The sequence below is a fragment of the Centropristis striata genome, chromosome 1 (assembly GCF_030273125.1).
Source record: "Centropristis striata isolate RG_2023a ecotype Rhode Island chromosome 1, C.striata_1.0, whole genome shotgun sequence".
In the NCBI taxonomy this organism is placed as follows: domain Eukaryota; kingdom Metazoa; phylum Chordata; class Actinopteri; order Perciformes; family Serranidae; genus Centropristis; species Centropristis striata.
The window spans coordinates 17,107,070-17,127,490 of NC_081517.1; the positions used below are offsets into that span (position 1 = coordinate 17,107,070).

Below are 20,421 nucleotides of genomic sequence, written 5' to 3' on the forward strand. Positions count from 1 at the left end.
TCCCATTCACAAAGTAAATTAAATAAAAATAAAAAACACAAACGACTAATGGCATTCCATTGTCACTCATCTATTGTACAGCCTCTTTAAAAGCATATACATTTCAAACAAATGACTATGGTTATACCATAATGAACCATACTGTTGCATGAACTGTTGTTCAAGAGAAATGGCTCATATTGATTACATGCTACTTTCCTGAATCATACTGGACTAATTAATCAACAGAAACAGTGTTTGCTTGATATGATGGTGAATGGTGGTCTCGTCACCTCTTCTGAGACCAGTTTCTCCCGCAGCAACTGTTTGTCATTCTGAAGCCGCAAGCGTTGAATCAGCAGCTTTTTACACTCAGACTGCAGCAGCTGTGTCAGCATCACCTCCTGGATCTCTTCTGAGCTCAAAGAGAGGTCAACCATGCGTACCTGAGCCAAGATGGATGGATGGATCTCTACAGAACAATAGCAAGAATACTTAAGTAAGCCACTAGTTCAGATGAGATGGAAGAGCCCATGTTCAGTGTCCATTTCATTTCTTTTTGTTTCTGGATATTGCATATTAGGCTGCACAGAGTATTGCAAACAATATAGAGTAGTATGCTGCCTTAATAGTTGTTATGATCTGTAAGAAGTTAATAGTATCAGTATCTCTGTATCAGGTACAACTTAAGCCAATCACCAAGACAAACTCACGCTGTACATTAATTGTCTTTGGATGATGAAAGAATTTGAAATTCTTGCAGTTATGTTGCAAGTAAAATGCTAAGTAAGTGTGTTAACAGTGGCTGCCATAAGTGTATTAACAAATCCTTCTCACCACTACTGAGCAGTTGGACAGGCAGATGGGTGCTGAGGAAGAGACAGAATTCAGGGTGGGTCATCTGAACATGCTGTTTTAACCCTGGAAGGCAACATCCAGCAGAGCGTGATAATCTGGCCAGAAACTGTGGACTGGGAATTGCACGTTCCATGTGAGTTACCAGGACTCTTAAACCTACAAAAGAAAGGCAAGAATGACTTAGGTCTGAAAAGGGCACTGTAAAAAATCTTAGAAATTGCACAAAACTGTTATTAAAACTGATATTTTTCAGCCTCTAACCTTTCTCGGCAGCCTGGTCCAGCTTGTCCAGCAGCTGTGGGTCATCAGCACAAAGCACCATCCCACACTCTATCTCATTCTCAAGCTTGGCATTCTCTTCTGCAGAGCAAAGACTTGTGTTATTGGTTTTCAAGTTTTCCATAAAATTCACATTGTACTAACTTTCTATGACAAAATAATGAGGGTAAAAAACAGTGATATACATTTGCATATTTATTTTGGACAAAGTTTACTATTTTTGCTCTGCAAAGTTGCAACAAGCATCAGTTACTTATTATTCCAGGCATTTCATAGACTAAGGGTAAATCACTGCACAGACGTTTTGGGTCTTTAGGGGCCTACCTGTGAGGAGACATCTTTGAGAGCTTATATCAAGATGTTGCTGAGTGTTTGCCAGTAGAGGCCAGCGCTGAACCCAGGCACTCTTGCAACCCCACAGCAGCAGCTTTACAACCATCCTGTCAGGTGGAGCGTCCCGGTGCATTCCTAATGCCCGACCCAGAGGCATCTGCAGCCTCTCAGACACAAGGATGGGAAAACCAAGAGGGGGGTGAGAAGGTGTAGCATCAAAATGTTTAAACAGGGAGGTTCTGGGGTCCCTGGGGTTAATGTTGATGCTTCCTGTCTGACATAGCTCCCTCCACTTGCTTAGCAGTTCTGTTCGTATATCAGGTCCAAAGGGGCCTAAATAAGAAATTACTGCAGCCAGGATAAGGGCATCTCCTGGTAAGGTTTGGTTATTCAACTCTGCCTCCTGAGGGGAAAATAAAGAAAATCCTTATAATTGAAATAAAAATAATAATAATAAACATTAATTTAATTTAAAGAATAAGTGACATGTATAATATTTTTGCATATATCTGTTACCTGAGCAGCAGCTCTCAAGTGTCTGACATGTGTCTCCAACTGCCTTGCAACTGTATTAGCTTCTTTTTCTGAGCTCTCAGCCGCGTGGAGCCTCGACAGATCTTCCTCCAGATCTTTTTGTACCATCTGCAGGTGAAGCTTGGCATCTTCTTCCAGAGAGTATGCATCCTCCTTTTGCCGGTTTGCAAGGTGCAGATGAGCTCGTGCCTCTCCAGCCAGCACCTCCAATTGCTTTTTGACCAAGAGCTGGTGTTGCAGACAGCAGCATTCATACATAGCCTGGACCCACCGACACAGGGACTCACAGGCTTTGCTCACCTCTCGCACAGACTCTGGCACAAACTGGGGACTGTGAACTATCTCGCCGAGCTGCTGAAGCTGTTCATTTGTCAGAGTGTAGCGGTCAAAAAATTCCAACTCCTGGGAGAAATACAGTGTATTAGCAGGAAAGCAATCTCAAAACAACCTCTTACACCAAGGTATGCAAAACAATTGTACCATTACTAAACCACTGCTCACCATTGCAGACTTGATTAGAGCAGGACTGTACTAATTTTGTTTTTAAAAAAAAAGTCATTTTTCAATATAAGGATTTTTTTTCACAAACCTGGAAAAAGTGTGATTGTCCAAGAAGCTGTTTAGCACTCTCCCAGCCTGGTGGACGATTAAACAGCAAACAAATAGCGTCCATGATTTTCACCACCCCATCAGGTGGATCTCTGTAGTGGCGCACCTCCTCCAGATCAGATGGATTCAGAGAATTTAGAATCTTAAGGCCTGACAGGAACACGGGTCTCACCTGGGAAAAAAGATTTAAAACATTAAATCCATTTTCTATTAAACATTTTTTGTTAAGTGCTCTTTATTGTTCAAAAGAATTTGACAGGCCAGTATCTGAACAACCTAGGATAGTATGATAAAAAAGCATATTAGTGATTTTTATAGTGTAATCTGTTATGAAAGTGTTGGGCTTTTTTATTTTTTTATTATTTTATTATTTATTATTATTTTAGTATATGTTATGGGATTTAGGATGCAGATAATACCACGGAAGGTCTGTTTACCTGATTCTGAGCATAATTAATTTGCTCTTCCAGGTGATACAGCTTGTTTTCCTCTGCTACACATTTCTCCTGGGCTTCTTCAAGCAGGCGCCTCCGATAATCGACAGCTGTCAGGAGCTCTTTCTCATGCTGCAGGATGAAGAGGAAGGGAGCGTACTATTTATGCAGATATCTCCATTTGTAATTTTGCACAGCTGTAGTGTTATAAGCTAAATAGTACTGAATCTTCATTACAATTACAATATTAATTCAAAGATATGGGGTTACTTTAACAAAAAATATCTTTGAAATGAGATAAAATGAAAAAATTGTTGCTGTTAAGAGTTTCTCAATTTGAAATTATACAATATTGCACAGTGTGCAGAATTTTCTCCAGCCTCCATAAGCCTCTAAAGTGCAGTGAATATATTGCTTACATGGATTTTTAAATCATGTTTGACTGTGGTGAAAAATAACCCCTTGTGGTATAGAAATTGTGGCAGTCAATACTGCTGAAACGTTATACAGAGTATTGATCCCACTTGAACTGCATGTGCTGAATTGCTCAATATTACCTGCTGTGTCTCAGCAACCTTCTCTTGCAGTCTTAATAAGTGCTGTTTGTACTGCATAGCTGTGTAGTTCATGGCATCCAAATGAGACAGAACAGTGGCAACTCTAAAAAACACAATAGTTAGAAATAATAGTTTGTCACAAAAATATAATTTAGACCTGTACAGTCTATTCCATCCCGAATAACCAGCTCTATAACAAATGCTACCTCTTTGGAGGTTACTTTAATTTTGTTGCAACTGTGTGAGATATTGTTCATGATGTAGTTTGTGGCAACCACTACCTGTTGGCTTGATTCTGCTGTTGATTGTGCAAATGGTTGCAGAGGAAATCAAAGTTAGCCATGAACTCCATATAAGTCTGAGGGCTGAAAGGCTGAGCTCTTAAAAGGACAGAAGCATACTGATGTGCAGATTGATGGATTCCTGCCATAGCCACAGTCAGACTGGCCTTGAAGTCTTCTCTCACCACTAAATATAAAAAAGGGAAAATGATGTCTTAGTACAGACCAGAAATAACACTGCCAGGAAATAATAGTACAAATGTATTGATTATAGACTAAATTTTGTGGTGGGACTTACTTTTAGGTGGACTGGTTTTGAGGCATTGAGCAGCAGCTTCCACTAAAGACGGGCTGGACCAAGGCTGGTACACCTCCACGCAGCAACTGAGGCTCAGGGCCTTCATCAGCTGTGCCTTGAAAACAAAACGATAATACATCATTTATTTAGTTCTACTTTTTTATAAATTTATTATAAATTTGCCGCAAATAATGGCACGAGCCCTTTCCATCCAAAAAGTATCACATCAGAGTCCAAATGGACGACATTTAACTTGCGACTGTGTATACTGAACGACATGGGTTACAATGGGAATATGGACATCAATGTACGTTGAAAAACGTTTGTACATAATAAAAGGTTGGTCCTGTTTAAATGGTTGTGTCTGTGCTATTCCTCCACTGTACTGACCTGAATAGTACAGTTTGTGTTTTTTTTATTGAATACAGGTAAAAATGTTCAATGACAAGTGTGGTACTTTAAAGAAAAAACATATTTACATTCCATCCATTCATTCCATTGTTGGCATGTACCTCACTGCTGTCCGACACGGTCAAGGGAAGCAACAGGAACACATGTATATTTCTGTGGATTTCGCTCAAGTACCTTTGTAAAGAGAAACAGAATGCATACGGTTTACAATGAACATTTTCTCCTATTTAAAGAAACATAAATTTGATGTTAGTAGTCTGACAATTTTCCTATGAACTTATTCTTGTAAATTGTTTAACATCCCCATCATCATAAGAACTACCACAGTATGAATTAATGTAGTGCTGAATGCCTCAACACAAGTACATTATACACACTATTCAATCCCAGTAAATGCACTCAATGTATCTTGAGTTTCAATACACAATTTGAAGTGGTAATGACTGTTTGTTGTGTCAAAGTTAAGCCTAAACAAAGTGACAAACTAGCATGAGCACTAATAGATTAATAAGATATTTTTCTCTTACTTTTCAAAGAGCCAACTGTCCATTACGTAACGTCTTGAATTTTTCACAGCAGTCACTTGAGAAACAAGATTCCTCAGCTCCTCATCTGTGTAGAGCCCTGGGTACGTTCTGTTAGCCATCGCTGCTAACAGTTCTTCTCTAACTGACTGGCTAATTTTTTCATGGGCCAGTATGATGACATTGACTCCATAAACTCTTGTGTGATTTGCAGCTTCTTTTAGGAGTTCATGCAACTTATTCTGATTACCAGGATGTACCTCCATCAGCTGGTAGCCTGTTATATAGGCAGCTAAACGCACAGTACTTTTACGGCCTGTGCCTTTGTCTGAGCCAATCAGCACTCCATGACCTCCGGGTATGAGCAAGGCTCTGAGGATGTGTAGCAGCTGTGTCACCCTCTGTCTGTGTACAATGCATCTTGTTGTAATGTTGTGGTCATTATCATCTTTCTGTCCTTCATCTTCCTCTTTTTTATTGATGACAGAACACAGCTCCTGCAGTAATGCTTCAAGTTCTCGGCCCTGATAAGAGCTGCATTTTATTTTGTGATGTTGATTCATTGGGGTCTCAGAAAGCTCAGGGCCATATACAAGCTTAGCCATTATGTCCTCCATATACTGAAGAATCTGGGAAAAATGAGGGTGGGATTTTATGCTTGCCTCTTCTGAGCAAATGTTGCCAGAAAAATGTGAAGGTTCAATCAATGTATATTCTTTCTTCAGGTCTGACAGGCCATCTGCTTTTGGCCCCTGAGGCAGATTTAGTGTATTCAGACTCTGACTTATTGGCTCACAGGGGTCTGCTGCATCCACAGGCAGTGTGTGAATAACAAGGCTTGTGGAAGAGGGTTGGACATCTAAACTGACAGGCTGGGTTTCATCAACCAATCTATTTCCATAGTGTGTTGTTGCTGTCTTGGCTATGAGTGACACAAGAGCTTTGCTTTCATCCTCTGAGCATAACCTGTCACCGAATGTTCGCATGCACTCATGCATCCAGAGATGTACTATGTTAAGAACTGTTGCAGGACCTGGGAGGACTGGACAAAAGCCTGGTAGTGAGCATTCCTTCTTCTGAATTGTCCCTGTGTTTGGGATTTTTGGCTGCAACAGGCACATTCCCCTAAAGACCTTGTGAAGGTCATGATGGGAAAATATGAAATAAGGCCTCTGCACTGATGCCTTGAATTGGTCACATACTGCATGATACAGATTTTTAGTTGCAGTGATGATACAACGTGCCATATCCCCACTGCTCTGCTTAAGTGGCATTTCCTTGAGCCAGATTTTTAGCTGAGGAGAATGGATAGACAGTATGGTGTCCATAGATAGGCTGGGGAGCACAAAGATTGAGAACAGACGTGAGAGCCTGGAAGATATCACATTACTGGAGTGATTGTCCAATCCATAGACACAGGTTGCCATGTAGCTGATGGTTCCAGCACTCAAAAACTTGAAGGTGTAGTTATCAATGGTTAAAACCTGTCCCAATGAAATACTCTGTCGTAGTGTTTCTAGAACCATGGACGTCTTCCCAAAGACATCTATCAACAGGAATAATAGAAATATAAAACTCATAAAGCTTCAAACAGTTCAAAAATAATTTTAGTTATGGTACAGTAAATTATCATACTCACCACAGGGAGATTCATGCAAATCATCCACAAAAAGAAGCAGGCCCTGCTGTTTTGTCATGGAACCCACAGTATCTTCACAGTTCTTCTGGCACCTGATGTTATTCAGTATAGTGTGCAGGTGACTGGAGCTCAGGAGTGGACTGGCTGGTAGGCTAATGTGTGACTTGTCAAAAGTCAGCAAAGTTCTACAAAGAGTGGTTTTTCCAGAACCGGGCTCTCCTGCGAGCAACACTGGCTGCTTTGCCTCCAACATGAGGTTCAGGAGATGCGTATATTTTCCATACTATATGAAGATTTGAGGCACATGTTAGTTAAAATAATAGAATGCAGTAATCACTACATGTATGTCCTTACACTACATTAGAAAAAATGTTCAGGACAAACCTGAGGAGGGATGACATTTGTAAGCAGTGTGTTCTTAGGAAACATCTTGCTGTCGATGTTAAAGAAGTGTTCAAACACACTCTCTTCATCAGGAACCACAATTTTGTATCGGCAAGCAAACAGCACTTGACGGACTAGTAAGTCAAACTGTGGCCAATGGCTGAAGTAAAAACATAAAGCATATGAAGATAATTTGTGACCGACAAACATTTTTGTGGCTTTTTGTTGGGGAAAAAATGGAAGTACACAATCATTTGTGTCAATATGTGACTACAAAACAAGTTCCATAAATATTTTCTTACCGAGGATGCAGATGTCCACTAAATCCCCAAATATACGCCACCAGGAAAATGTTCCTGGCCAACAGATCTTGTTTAGCCTGGGACTCTGTGTCTGCTGTTCTGGTTCTGTGTAGAGATATATCTGGTGAATAAATAAGGGATATAGTATTAATAAAAGTAAAGTCACTACCTTACCTAGTCAGTGCAAAAAGTTACATGTCTAATGAAAAATGGTAATACCCGTTTTGTCGATTTGTGGTTTTGCCTCAGCTTTTTCCACATCCTTCCCAAAATGCTGCAGGAGGGCATGTAGGATCCGAACAAATGACATGATTTCTTGCAGTCCATACACAAGGCCTTTCAATAATACCCCATCTTTATGGATTGCAGAGGTTAAAGACTTTTGCCTAACCAAGTTTAGAGTGCTGGAGAAAAGATCTTCAGCCAGACGATTCCACTTTTTCAAGGTTCCTTCATTCAGTTTGTGTTCAAAAGAGAGATTATTCATTTCACTCTTCCACACAGCCTTCCACAGATCGATACCTGTGTAATAAACAAGGCTGCAACGGGTCACTGCAGAGGGACTTGCATCCTGTAGGTCGGTGACTTCCATTAGCAGCTTAAGGTGTGATTGGGATGGCAGTGTTTCACCTGATGACAGGCAAAGAAAGGGGGCCTCAGGACTGCACAAAGTAGATAAGTAATCTAGCCAGCTTGGCTGCCCCACGGGATTCCCATCCAATACCAGCCAGGTTTGTTTTTGATCACTTTTCTTCTTATTGTTACAGATTGTTGAACTTGTTAGTTCATTTCTTTCAGAATCTCTCAGCACCTTTGTAACAGCTCCATCTTGCCATCCTCTCTTTTCACAGAAACAGCCAAATACCTCTTCATGGGACATGGCGTTAGGAAACAACACCACAGTGTCAACAGAGGTCCAGGTAGAAGGAGGGATCTGTGTCTCTGCTTGTGTGGCATCTCCCTCAATGATGTTGTCATTTTCAGACACACATTCCACTGCCTTGGTAGCCAGACAATTGAGTGCTTCGGCTAAAACACAGTAACAGGTTGTCTTTCCACTACCTGAGGGGCCTACGAGAATAATTGCTTGAGAGAATTTCATGGTCTGGTAGAGTGTAAGAGCACTGCTAATAATTTTACTGTCAGAGTGAAACTTCTCCTTTTGCAATTCTTCTATAACTGCATCTTTAAGTTGGTTCTTTTCTTCTTCCTCAATGTACTGTTGAAAAAGAGGAAACTGGCATGCTATTGGGAAAGTGTCCTTGAAAATGATGTGGAACTGTGAGGCTTTCTTGTCCTCATAAAGAACAGGTAAGAAGACAGAAAGAACAGCTTTGACAATGGCTGTCTCCTCCATTAAACCCTGTATGACTGACAAATGAGAACTGCATAACCTGGAAGGCTTTTCAGTTTCTGTTCTATCATGTTCAACAACTCTGGCAGTCTCAGATTGTCCTGCAGCCACTCCTTTTGCTTCATCAGAAATGTCTTGTTGCCCTACATTTTTTTCTAAGTGTATTTCACTTACAGCGGTGATGATCTTTTGCAAGACAACAAGATAGCAGCTCTGGTCATCACTGATGAAATCAGGCAGACAAAGCGAATCCTTGGCCAGACTGATGAGAGCAGCTAGACGTCGACTCAAAGGCATGGCATCTGAGAAACCAATGGAAGTCAGCATTACTTCTGCAATGATCCTGTAATCTGGATGGGTTAATGCGATGGGTCTGGTTGCACATCGCAGACTCTCCGGAACCTCAGATGGATATCCCTTTGATGAGATGAGAACACATCCATAGCTTAGGTTGGCAGAAGAGAGTATCATATGGCATTCAGATTCAACTCTCTCAGCAGTTCTGTCATTTGGCTCCTCACCCGCTCTTTCATTATTTTTTCTTGTTATCTCAGAGAAGAACTGTTGAATCTCTACTAGATGCTGTCCCAGTAATGACAGGACCCCTTTTGTTAGTAAGTCCACAGAGTCCAGCAGAAGCAATGCTCCAGTCTGGAGGGCGCCCATCAACATCCGCTGAACAACACAGGGTCTCACGCTTGGACAACATTGCATATTGACAACCTGTCGCCCCAGTGCTTTTCCTAAATGGACTACTGTCGTTTTCTTTCCAGACATGCAAGGTCCACTCACAAACCCACATCTGTAGCTTGTCAGAGCAAGGAGAATCCCAAGTATGGCTCGATCTGTGGATGGCGTATGCACCATTAACCAATCTTCTGGGCCGAAGTACTCATATTCATATTTGAGTTGATGGCCCAAAACATCCACATAGCATGTTGGATCATCATTGCCTTTGATGCTCCAATCTTCTGAGTTGATTTGATACTTCATCAAACTTAGCCACTCAAAAGACGACTCCAGCTCACACTCTACTTCCATGAGTCGAGATAGCTGATTTGCATGCTTTATTGTAAGTTGCACTAAAGCACGCAGACACATCATCATGTACTTAGAAACATGAGATGTACATTTAGCCCCTGTGACTCTATCCCTTATGCAACAGCCAAGGTTTCTCAGTTTTGCAAAGTTGTACGACTTTATGTTGCTCAGCTTCACTGGGCTTGATTCTTGGAAAGCTTGTGAAACAGCTTTACACCAAACTGCCTCCTCAGCCACCAGCAGACACTGAAGAGGATATTCAGCCAGGAGATCCAGCACAGGTTGTGCAATTGTCCTCCTTTCAGTAATGTGGAGCAGGATGTCTCTGATTTCTTTACCGAATGCCAAATCCTGACTAGATGGTTTAAGCTGGTTTCGCCTGACAGCACATTGTTTCATGTGCTGTACCATTGTCAACTTCAATTGTTTCTCAAAGACACAAAGCCAATCCAAGGCATTGAGATTTGGTTCCAAAGGAGATGGAAATGTAATATGTTCCTGGAGGCTGCCATAAACCCCAAGCACCTTCATCTGTCTGTGGCTTTGATTTGTAGTCCGACAGCTCTTTACATCTCTTGTATTAGAAGGTATTTTACAATCCATTTCAAGCCACTGTACCCCTTTAAAGCATTTGCGTACAAAAGGTTGCAATGTGAAAGGGGTCGGATGAAAGGAGAGCAGTTGTATCACTTCCCTATCACTCAAGAACCAGAGTCTTGGAAACTGTTTACAGATGGTTTCCAAGAGATCCACCATCTGGTTTGAAATGGTCTCCATTATTGAAAGACCATCAATGAGAATCTGGCAAAGGCTATCGCCATGGAATCTGTCATTCATCTTCTTCGAATGAATAAAGTTCAACATGTGAGGGTCACTTGATACGGAGTGCATAATTTCCTTAAATGTCTCATCAACTGGTTTGAATTGTTCCAGCTACAAAAAAATAGGAAAAGATAAATGTTATCTGGAATGTAAACTTAAAATAAAGGTTGCCTACCTGGTACAAGGACTGTAGAGTGTGACACAGGTACTTACCAGACCCTCTCTCTGGGATGATGTTTCATGGAACATCTTGGTCAGGAAGGCCCATTCTTGCTGGTGTCTCTCAAATAAATGTAGCAGCTTCTCTATTAATATTTAATGAAAAAGACAATATTATGTCAAATTTTGATTTTCCAATCACTATAAATGCAAATACAATTGCATAAAGCAAGCATATTTGTCTACTCCCATTGCCAAGAATTAATTACTTGAAAAATCTCCCCATAGCTTCATTCTGAATAGATAAAAGTATGTGATTAATTTGTGATTAACTATGAACAATTATGTGATTAATCCCGATTAAATATTTTAATAGAATGACAACCCTAATTATCTTTTAATAACCACCTTACCTAGGTCTTTTAATGATTGCATCCAGTCTTTTATCTGCAGTCTGAACTCAACACTGTGTGGGGATTTCAACATGGGGGACAGAGCCATCAAATCATTCTCTATCTCAGCAAAGTATATTTCCAGACCTGAGTGAGAAAACATATGGAAAATCCCTGCAACTTTTTAGCGGAATATTGCTGATAGACATTGCTGCCTAGCGACAAAGCCAACAAAGTAAGTGCATCTAATGACTACAAAATTGAATGCATTTATATTATAAATTTGTCAGCTTGTTATTTAGTCTCACCAATGATAGTGAATCTTGAATGATTACTGGGGTGTTGACTGGCAGAAATGGTGCTGTCTGTTTGCTTCTCTGTCTCTGTTAATCCATGTTGTGGCTCCTGATGCTGCCAAACAGGCAGAGTGAATTTATCCAGCTGGAAGATTTGGGCTTTCCATCTGCGTTGAAGCTTTTGGAAGGTCTGCTCCATGTCGTATCCCGCCTGTGCATCTCTGCATATCTGATAGAGTAAAGGTACAATAAGCAAAATTAATCAAGTAACATATGTTCGTGGCTTATAAGGATAGTTTATTGTTTATTGAGCCTATTCTCACCAGCAAATATGTAAACAAATTATTTCACCTCTTTGGTTTCCTGATTAAGTAGTCATAACTTACTCATTATGTAATCTATCCTGTTCTTACCTTGGAAATTAGTTTCTGGTTACATTTAAGTTGCTGAGACATCAGGTCAGCAACAGTCACCTTCTTCTCTGGGACATACAGTAGGCCCATGCGTGCCCAGTGCTTATGTGTGAGTGTTGGGCTCGCCAGCTTGGCCATGACTGCTAGCTGAAGGCTTAAGCTTTCCAGGACTTCTAAAGTCTCCTGCAGCACTGCATCATGGATAGGTATGATACTTGTTAGAGATAGAGCTTGGTCCTTCAACTTGGCAATGTCCCCCTGAGCTTGTGACACCACAGCCTGACAGAAAAACATTTCAAAGGATTTGTTGGTTTAATTCACATGAACAACTCTGAATGCTTCATAAGCAGTGCTTAGAATCTCTGCATGTATGTTTTATGAGAAAGGCTGTGTTTGCCAAACTCCAGCTCTTAACATTAGAGAACTTTTTTCTTCAAAAGAAATTAAAGGCAATCAATTTAGGAGAGAGCAAAATCCAGTACAAGTAAATTTTTTAAATAAATTGGTTACCTCTTTGCCAAACATATTTTGACATGTTTCAATAAAAGCAAGGCTCATTTGACATCTTACCTTGCTGAACAGCAGCTGTTTCCATTCTTCCATCCATGTTGTATAGATAGCTATCAGCTCCCACAACTCTTTACGAGCTTTGACCTTCTGAATACCTGTTGTTAAAATGTTCAAATCTATCGGATGTCCTAATGGGAGGCAATAAAACATAAAAGTCTAGTTTTTGTGAACACATAACAAGACATTGTTGCTTTAAGGCCAAAACCAACAAGTTTTGTTGTGCAGTGAAGCTTATTTTTTCAAAGTACAAATTCAAAAACTACCATTCCATGTCTGGAAATCATTTATATCCATAATTTATACCATCTCACCGTGTAGATTTTGACTGTCCTGACTGAGTTGTTCCAGCTTTGCAAGAAGACTGTTTACATGTAAACACATGTGCTTAAGTTTGGAGACCATCTCTTTTGCATTCTGGGTTGGGTCAAGGAAGGGTCCAGATGTAGCTTTAGTTACCATATTTTTAAGGTCACAGGCCAAAAATGAGAACATTGTGTCCAATGCATTAGCCCCTGAAGGAAGACGCTGGTGCACGATGCTATCTGCTTGCCTCACGAGGGGAATAAAGCCATCCCAAATGGCCAGCATCTAAATATAGAACAGAAGCACACACTGCAGTTTAAAAAAAAAGCTATAACTGAGAAGTGGTCAAACAGCTGTGATGTTTCCAAATGATGCATGAAACTGAGTTGTATAACTATAATGTGGTTATAAGTGTCATCATTTTCACTTTTATGCCTGCAGACCTTTTTTTCCAAAGCCAGCTCCTGTTCAGTCATCTTCCTGTAGTTGATGCAAATTGTGTCCTGGAGGGAGTGAATGTACTCCAAGCGTTGCTGTGTGTCTGCCAACATTTTCACACGCTCCCTCACCTGAAATGACAAGACGGATTCAGCATTTTTTTTTTATCAATTTTGATATCTTTATCATGGCTCACAAACCATGTTTAAATCAGTGATGTAAAATGTATCTCTGGGCCCTAAGGTCATGAAGGGCCCAAAAATGATACAACTTCAATTCTGTTGAATGTAGCTTTTAACTTGAATTTGAAAATGAAAAAGTAGTTACAGCACTTGGTGAGTTTGTGAAAGTTTACTTTTTGCAGTGCATTGGTCAGGCAACAGTTATATGTAGTATGTTTGCTCTGATCTGATATGAGGTGGGTAAAATCTTATTATGCTACAGTCTGTTAAATACACATTAAATGTTTTTTTTGTAATCAATTTTTATTATTTTCTTCTCCTTTCAAACCACATACAGCCACATCCCACCCCACATCCAACTGTACAGCATATCAAAAACCACTGTGGGCAGCATGTGAGAAGAACAACAAACAAGAATCTGAACTACCTTCCCACCCCCCTTCCCCCCATACCTCCCTCACCCCTCTGGCTTACTCCCTCCCCCTCCCTTTGCTGGAGTCAGTCATAAATAAAAAATAATAATAATAATAAGAGAAAATAAAAAATAAAAAAAAAAATAAAAACATAATAATATTAAATAAATAATAATAGCAATAATAATAATAATAATAATAATAATAATAGTAATAATATAAATATATATTTTTTTAAATATAACGAATATAAATAAATAGTAAAAATAACAGTAATTACACAGGCAATTTAGTTAATTACTACAGATAAGAAATATGTGGAGAAAAAAAAATAAAGAAAAAAGAATAAAAAATAAAGAAAAAAGAGTTGTAACTCTCCTCTTTACATAATGAAATATTCAAGACCCAAACATAAACAAAAAGGGTAAAAAGAAAAAACATACATACATACTAAATACATGTAATTATCTGTTCATATATTCCGTAAAGAACAATAAAAAAATACAATTTTACATGAACATTTATATCTTCCAACCCATTTGGAGAGCCAAACCTTGTTGGCCAATCAGTTTCACCTATGTAGCTTAAGCCTAACCTTCTCCATTGCTCTAGAGAGGATCTCAATATTATCTGCTATAGCCCCATTTGATCGAGCAATAGATAATTCTAAAATAATAATGTCATGTAATAGGGCCAGCCACTGAGGTATATTGAGTGCATGTGGCGGTTTCCATCTTTGTATTAACATTTTCTTTGCTGCTGTCAAACCTAGAAACAACAATCTTCTCTGAGAAAACTTAAAAAAAAAAAAAGTAATTGCGAATCATCATTTAACAGTAAAATATATGGGTTACATGGTATATTAACCCCAATTATATCTCCCATCAAGGATGCTACTTGCGACCAAAAAAACTCCACATCTGGGCATTGCCACATCATATGTAGATAAGTTCCTATTTGTCTGCTATTACATAAAGGACAGATGGGAGTAGAAGAAAGATGGAGTTGACAGCGTTTCCTAGGGGTGAAATAGAGTCTGTGGATAAATTTATAATGGAGCATTTGATGATTGAAATTTCGTGACGTAACTTTAATATTTCCCCATACTCTCTTCCAGTCGATAATTTGCTTCCACTCCTTCAAATCAACATTCCATACTCTGGTCACCCCCAATGGAAAACTTTTAGCCTCTTGCAGTTTTTGATATAAGGTGGATACCAACCCCCTCGATTTAGATTTAATACAAAAAAGCTTAAGGAGCGGATGTTCAGGAGGGGAGGTATTACATGGGATTCCATAAGCTAAAACCGCACTTCTCACTTGTAAATAAAAATAAAAGGATGTTCTAGGTAAATTATAAGCACTCTTAAGATCCTCATATGATCTTAGGCCTCTACTGTCCATAATATGAGCTAAAGTGTGGACACCTGTATTAGACCATGGAGGGTAAATAATCGGTTTCCTCTCCAAGCAAAATAAGTTATTTCGAAAAATTGGTGTCTGAGTATGCCACTGCACCTCCCAGTTTGCTAATTTCTCCACCTGTTGCCAAATTTGTATGGAATGAGCAATTATAGGGCCAAATTTTGACTGGCAATCTCTGGGAGATAAACCACAAAATACTAAATCTTCCAATCTATAAGGGGATGCAATATTACTTTCAATCTTGAGCCATGGAGTATTTAACTCTTGAGAAAACCAATTTCTAAGAGGGCAGAGCACAAATGACAAGTAATATAAATTAAAGTCGGGCAGTCCAAATCCCCCTAACTGTTTGCCTTGTTGAAGTATTGTACTTTTAAGTTTTGGTCGTTTCCCTGTCCATAAAAATTTTGATACTACACTCTGAATCCTATTCCAATAGTGGGCAGGTGAGGGTAGAGGCAGCATACAAGATAAAAAATTGATCTTAGGTAAAACCATCATATTAACAACTGATATTCGACCACACAATGACAGTGATTTATGATTGAACCATCTATCCAGATCCCCTTTGACAGAATTGGTTATTCGTTTGTAGTTCTTCTTGATAATTTTGTCAAGTGTAGAAAAAATATCAATGCCAAGGTACTTGAATTGCGAAACAATTGGAATTTCTGTGTGTAAATCTGAGTATTCTGAAACGTTTTTTTTAAAAAACAGAAGTGCGGATTTGTTCAGATTTACTTTGTATCCTGAAAATTCACTAAATAGTGAAATAATCTTATTACTGTATGGCAAATCATGAAACACATTACTGAAATATAATAAAATATCATCTGCATATAATGAAATTGAATTATGCACGTTTCCAACCACTATAGAGTCTATATTTTGACATTGGCGAATTTTTTGTGCCAGGGGTTCCAGTGAAAAGATAAATAAAAGCGGCGAAAGAGGGCAGCCTTGGCGAGTTCCTCTGCCTACAGAAAACGGAGAGGAACACTGGTTCCCAGTCGATACTATCGCTGAAGGATTATTGTACAAAACTTTTAGCATATGTATAAATTGTCCACCAAAGCCCATGTGCTCTAATGTAAACCACAGGAAGCTCCACTCAAGACGATCAAACGCCTTTTCCGCGTCTATTGATAATACTGCCGGCAGTGAACACACATTAGGTGCAGAGTGTATAACATGGAGTAGTCTTCTCACATTATCTGATGCTAATCTATTTTTAACAAAACCTGATTGATCAGGATGAATAAGCTTTGATGTTACTAAATCTAATCTATTAGTTAAAGTTTTTGCAAATAATTTCACATCAGCAATTAGCAATGATACTGGCCTGTAACTTGCACAAACTGTAGGGTCTTTATTTGGCTTACATAAGAGTGAAATAATGGCTGTATTGACATCTCTGTTGAAAAAGCCCTTCTTGAGAGATGCATCAATCATATCAAACATAATCGGTCCCAAATCCGACCAAAACTCAAGATAGAATTCTGGCGGGATGCCATCTAATCCCGGCGATTTGCCTCTTTTCATCTGTTTTAGTGATTCAAATAGTTCATTTAGAGTAATTCTATCATCTAAGGACTTACTCTCCTCTTTTGTAAGCTGAGGTAGACACAGACCCTCAAAAAAAGAGTTCATAAGTTCAGCTGAGTCCTCCATTTCATCTATTTCACTTTGGTACAGCTCTTGATAAAAATTTCTGAATTGCTGATTTATCAATTGAGGGTCATGCAAAATTGTGCCATCTTCAGATTGTATTGATGGTATAACAGACAGGCGTTCATTATTGCAAAGTTTGCTAGCCAGTAGAAAGCTTGGTTTGCTGCCCTCCTGATAATGGGATTGTCTAACTCTATGTATTAAAAATTCGGACCTCTGGCTGAGGAGAGAGTTTAATTTTAATTTAATTATGGATAACTCTTTCTCTCTTTCAATAGAGAAATTATTTTGTTGTTGATGAGTTAAGGAAGAAAGTTGATGTTCCAAATAATTTATTTCTTTCAATTGCTTCCTATTTTGTCCAGAGGCAAATGCAATTGAATTGTTCCGTATAAACCCTTTTGTGGCATCCCACAGAATTCTAGCATCAGAGACCGAGCCTTTATTAATGGATAAAAATTCCTTTAACCCTTCTCTAAACTGACTAGTAAAGTCGGGCTTCCGCAGAAGACTGGTATTAAACCGACAGCGTGTTGCACGGCTAGGAGATGCAGTTAACAGAAAAATACACAAATTGGCATGATGATCAGACAGAGACATATGTATTATTTCTGCTTTATGAACTCGATGTACCAATTGAGAGGAAACAAGGATGTAATCTATTCTTGAAAAGGAACCATGTCTGCCCGAATAGAAGGTATACTCTCTTATAATGGGATGGTGGGTTCTCCATATATCCAAAAGACCATAATCTGAAATTAAATTACGTAACGCCAAAGTATTTGGGGAAACATTAGTCTTAGTTGTTTTGTCCATTAAAGGATCAATAACTGTATTATAGTCACCCCCTAGAAAAATTTTAAATTGATTAATTTTATGGAGAATTTGATGTAAAGATAAATAAAAAAATTTATCGTACACATTAGGAGCATATACTGAAAGAAAGGCAACTTTTCCCTTTCAATAGTAGTTGCAACATAAGTAATCCTTCCCTCTTGGTCACTGCCTTTTTCTACAATATCAATTTGAAGATTAGAACGAAATAATATCATAACTCCCTTAGTTTTATTGTTTGCTGATGAATATGATACTACTTTAAATATAGTGTTATTCATTTTAGTAATATCCTGCTGCATCAAATGGGTTTCTTGTAGCAACGCAATGTCTACCTTTTTTTTCTTTAATATCTGTAAACAACTACCACGTTTCTTCGCTTCGTTAATGCCTTGTACATTCCATGATAAAACAGATAAGCCTGACATCATTGAACTGCTTTAGTAAAAAAAAGAAAAAAAGAAAGAAAGAATAATGACAGTAAGTAATCTACTAAAACATGATATGCAAATGCTCAGGATACAACTCACCCCAATACCAGCAAATTCCCCACCTCCCCCTCCCTCCCCTCCCTTAAGCCAGAGTCCTCTCATTAACCCCACAGCCCTTTTCCAGGGTTCCACCCCCCTTCCCACCCCTAAACAAAAATAGGAAGAATTCCTGAAATACTTGGAATTTATGTTATCAAAATCATTATTTACCCCATCTTGTTGACTCCTCTTACCCCACAACACTAGCAGGGCTGTGACAAAAGCGAGCATGCCCCTTCCCGCAGTTCCTTATCTAAATCTGGATTCCCTTCAACCTGGTCACCAGCCACAACTCCACATTCAATTATGAATGTCGTGAAATAATCTGTTCGTCTTCTTTATAGACAGTCTGTCAGCCTGAAGGTGTTGAATCAGCGGTGGAGCTGGAATTTGTGAGGGTCGGTTTCACTTGCTTCTCATAGAAATCCATGGCCTCCGTTACACGAGTGAAGGAAAAAGTTTTGTTGTTGAAAGTGATCAGCAGCTTAGCAGGATGAACAATGCCGCATCTCAGGTCGGCTTTACGCAGGAGTGCTTTCACCTCTTTAAATTCAGCCTGTTGTTTCCGCAACTCAACGGTTGTATCAGGATAAATGCTGATTCTTTGTCCCCCGAAGTACAGCTTGCCTCCTTTCTCTCCGATCAGACGTTGAATGGTGCGCCTCACCTCGAAACTGTGCAGCCGCGTTACCATACAGCGGCTCCCGTCTTTACCTGTGGCACCTGTGCGGTGCGCCATGCTGACCAGGGGAGGCGACCCCAGGGCGTCTTCACCAAACAGTTCATAGAAAAGTTTGTTAACAAAGCTGGTGGGTTTACCTTCCTCGATCCCTTGCGGTAGCCCCAGTATGCGTAAATTAAATTTCCTGCTTTGATTTTCAAGTGCGTCTACCTTCTCTTTCAATTGTTCATTCACATGTCGCAGGTCATTGTATTGTTTCTCCACAGCGGACATTCGTTCTTCCATAACTTTGCGGCCGCTTCCAGGTCTTCCACCTTTGACTTGCATGACTTGATAATTACCTCAAATTTTTCTAGTTCCTCGTGGATAGGTTTAAGCTTATTGTCAAGCGCAGCTGAAATCTCCTCACGGACGATTTCTCTAATCATTTTGCCGAGAAATTCAGGATCCATTATACTGCCGCCCGTGCTGCGCAAAGTTGGTTTAGACGGCATAAATTAGTGTCCACGATACCCAGCAAGTATTCAACCCAGGTAGAATAAATTCGGATGAAGGGTCCTTAATTTCAGATTAATTCATTTAAAAGGAACAGCGCGTGGCATGAGCTGGCGTCCTCACGTCTTGCCATCGGAAGTCATCCGCACCCGTTGTTGTGGAATACACATTAAATGTTGACATATTGAGATAAATATCTGAGGGCTAAGAGGAACATTCAAGTGTAGAACATCACTGTCAGAGTAAGGTGAAATACAACCAAACCATAAACTCTCCCCCGGACTGAAACTGCATTTTGAAAGTTTTTATAACTCATCATTGCAAACCTTCACTAAAGTACTTTAGTACAAGTAAGCACTAGTGTTCCTTCAAATAAGACCATAATGCACTATGCATCACCTGCTCATTCCTGGATAATGGAATCTAAATTCAGAGCCCTCTTAAAAGACAGAGCCCTTGGGATGAATAATTAAATTAAAGTGAATGTGTGACCAAAAGCAGAGTCTCACAGGATCTAAATCTTCCATCAACCAGCCTTGTCAAGGCTAAACTGGGAAAACTAGGGTATTGTCTTTTTATGAGATCTTTTTCTTACTCTTTGTGCTATTTTATCTCTTTGCATAACCGGTAATCCATTTCTCTTTATGCTTTTATATATCATGCATGTATGTTAAGTTTAAAGAGTTCTTTACCATTACAGCGTATTTCGAGAGATCTTGTAAGTCTCCAGGTTTGGTCTTGAGTTCAGTAGAAGCCCTCTCTAGCTCTGATATGAGGTTTTCAGAGTGCAGCTTTATCTGCTCAGCTAGCTGCTCTAGGAATTCCTCCTCCATGAACCTCAGCCTGTGCCCTTGAAAAACAAAGGCAAAGAGTATTTGAGCATTCAGCATAAAGACATCCATTAACTGATCAAACAGTGTGCTATTTTACAAATCCAAGGAACATTAATTAGCTATTGTTGTATCTGTATTTGCAAGTC

The 20,421-nt window shown here is 39.4% G+C and overlaps 1 protein-coding gene across 4 annotated transcripts in view; it reads right to left on the minus strand.

The window, feature by feature from the left end:
• The window catches only part of LOC131971500 (dynein heavy chain domain-containing protein 1), a 31,035-nt gene that overhangs the window by 5,144 nt on the left and 5,470 nt on the right, over nucleotides 1-20,421 (minus strand). For 3 of the 4 annotated variants that reach the window (XM_059333023.1, XM_059332999.1, XM_059333009.1), the window contains 24 exons: nucleotides 20,135-20,292; nucleotides 13,216-13,341; nucleotides 12,781-13,057; nucleotides 12,470-12,597; nucleotides 11,900-12,178; nucleotides 11,499-11,715; nucleotides 11,212-11,337; nucleotides 10,853-10,944; nucleotides 7,642-10,750; nucleotides 7,423-7,543; nucleotides 7,121-7,280; nucleotides 6,737-7,019; nucleotides 5,101-6,643; nucleotides 4,642-4,747; nucleotides 4,163-4,277; nucleotides 3,865-4,051; nucleotides 3,584-3,686; nucleotides 3,030-3,158; nucleotides 2,573-2,764; nucleotides 1,966-2,385; nucleotides 1,441-1,852; nucleotides 1,099-1,197; nucleotides 817-993; nucleotides 273-451 (listed from right to left, as the gene is read on the minus strand). In XM_059333023.1, coding sequence (XP_059189006.1) covers nucleotides 273-451; nucleotides 817-993; nucleotides 1,099-1,197; nucleotides 1,441-1,852; nucleotides 1,966-2,385; nucleotides 2,573-2,764; nucleotides 3,030-3,158; nucleotides 3,584-3,686; nucleotides 3,865-4,051; nucleotides 4,163-4,277; nucleotides 4,642-4,747; nucleotides 5,101-6,643; nucleotides 6,737-7,019; nucleotides 7,121-7,280; nucleotides 7,423-7,543; nucleotides 7,642-10,750; nucleotides 10,853-10,944; nucleotides 11,212-11,337; nucleotides 11,499-11,715; nucleotides 11,900-12,178; nucleotides 12,470-12,597; nucleotides 12,781-13,057; nucleotides 13,216-13,341; nucleotides 20,135-20,292 — 8,738 coding nt within the window. The remainder of the gene's footprint in view (nucleotides 1-272; nucleotides 452-816; nucleotides 994-1,098; nucleotides 1,198-1,440; nucleotides 1,853-1,965; nucleotides 2,386-2,572; nucleotides 2,765-3,029; nucleotides 3,159-3,583; nucleotides 3,687-3,864; nucleotides 4,052-4,162; nucleotides 4,278-4,641; nucleotides 4,748-5,100; nucleotides 6,644-6,736; nucleotides 7,020-7,120; nucleotides 7,281-7,422; nucleotides 7,544-7,641; nucleotides 10,751-10,852; nucleotides 10,945-11,211; nucleotides 11,338-11,498; nucleotides 11,716-11,899; nucleotides 12,179-12,469; nucleotides 12,598-12,780; nucleotides 13,058-13,215; nucleotides 13,342-20,134; nucleotides 20,293-20,421) is intronic. The other variant, XM_059333015.1, reaches the window with a different exon arrangement.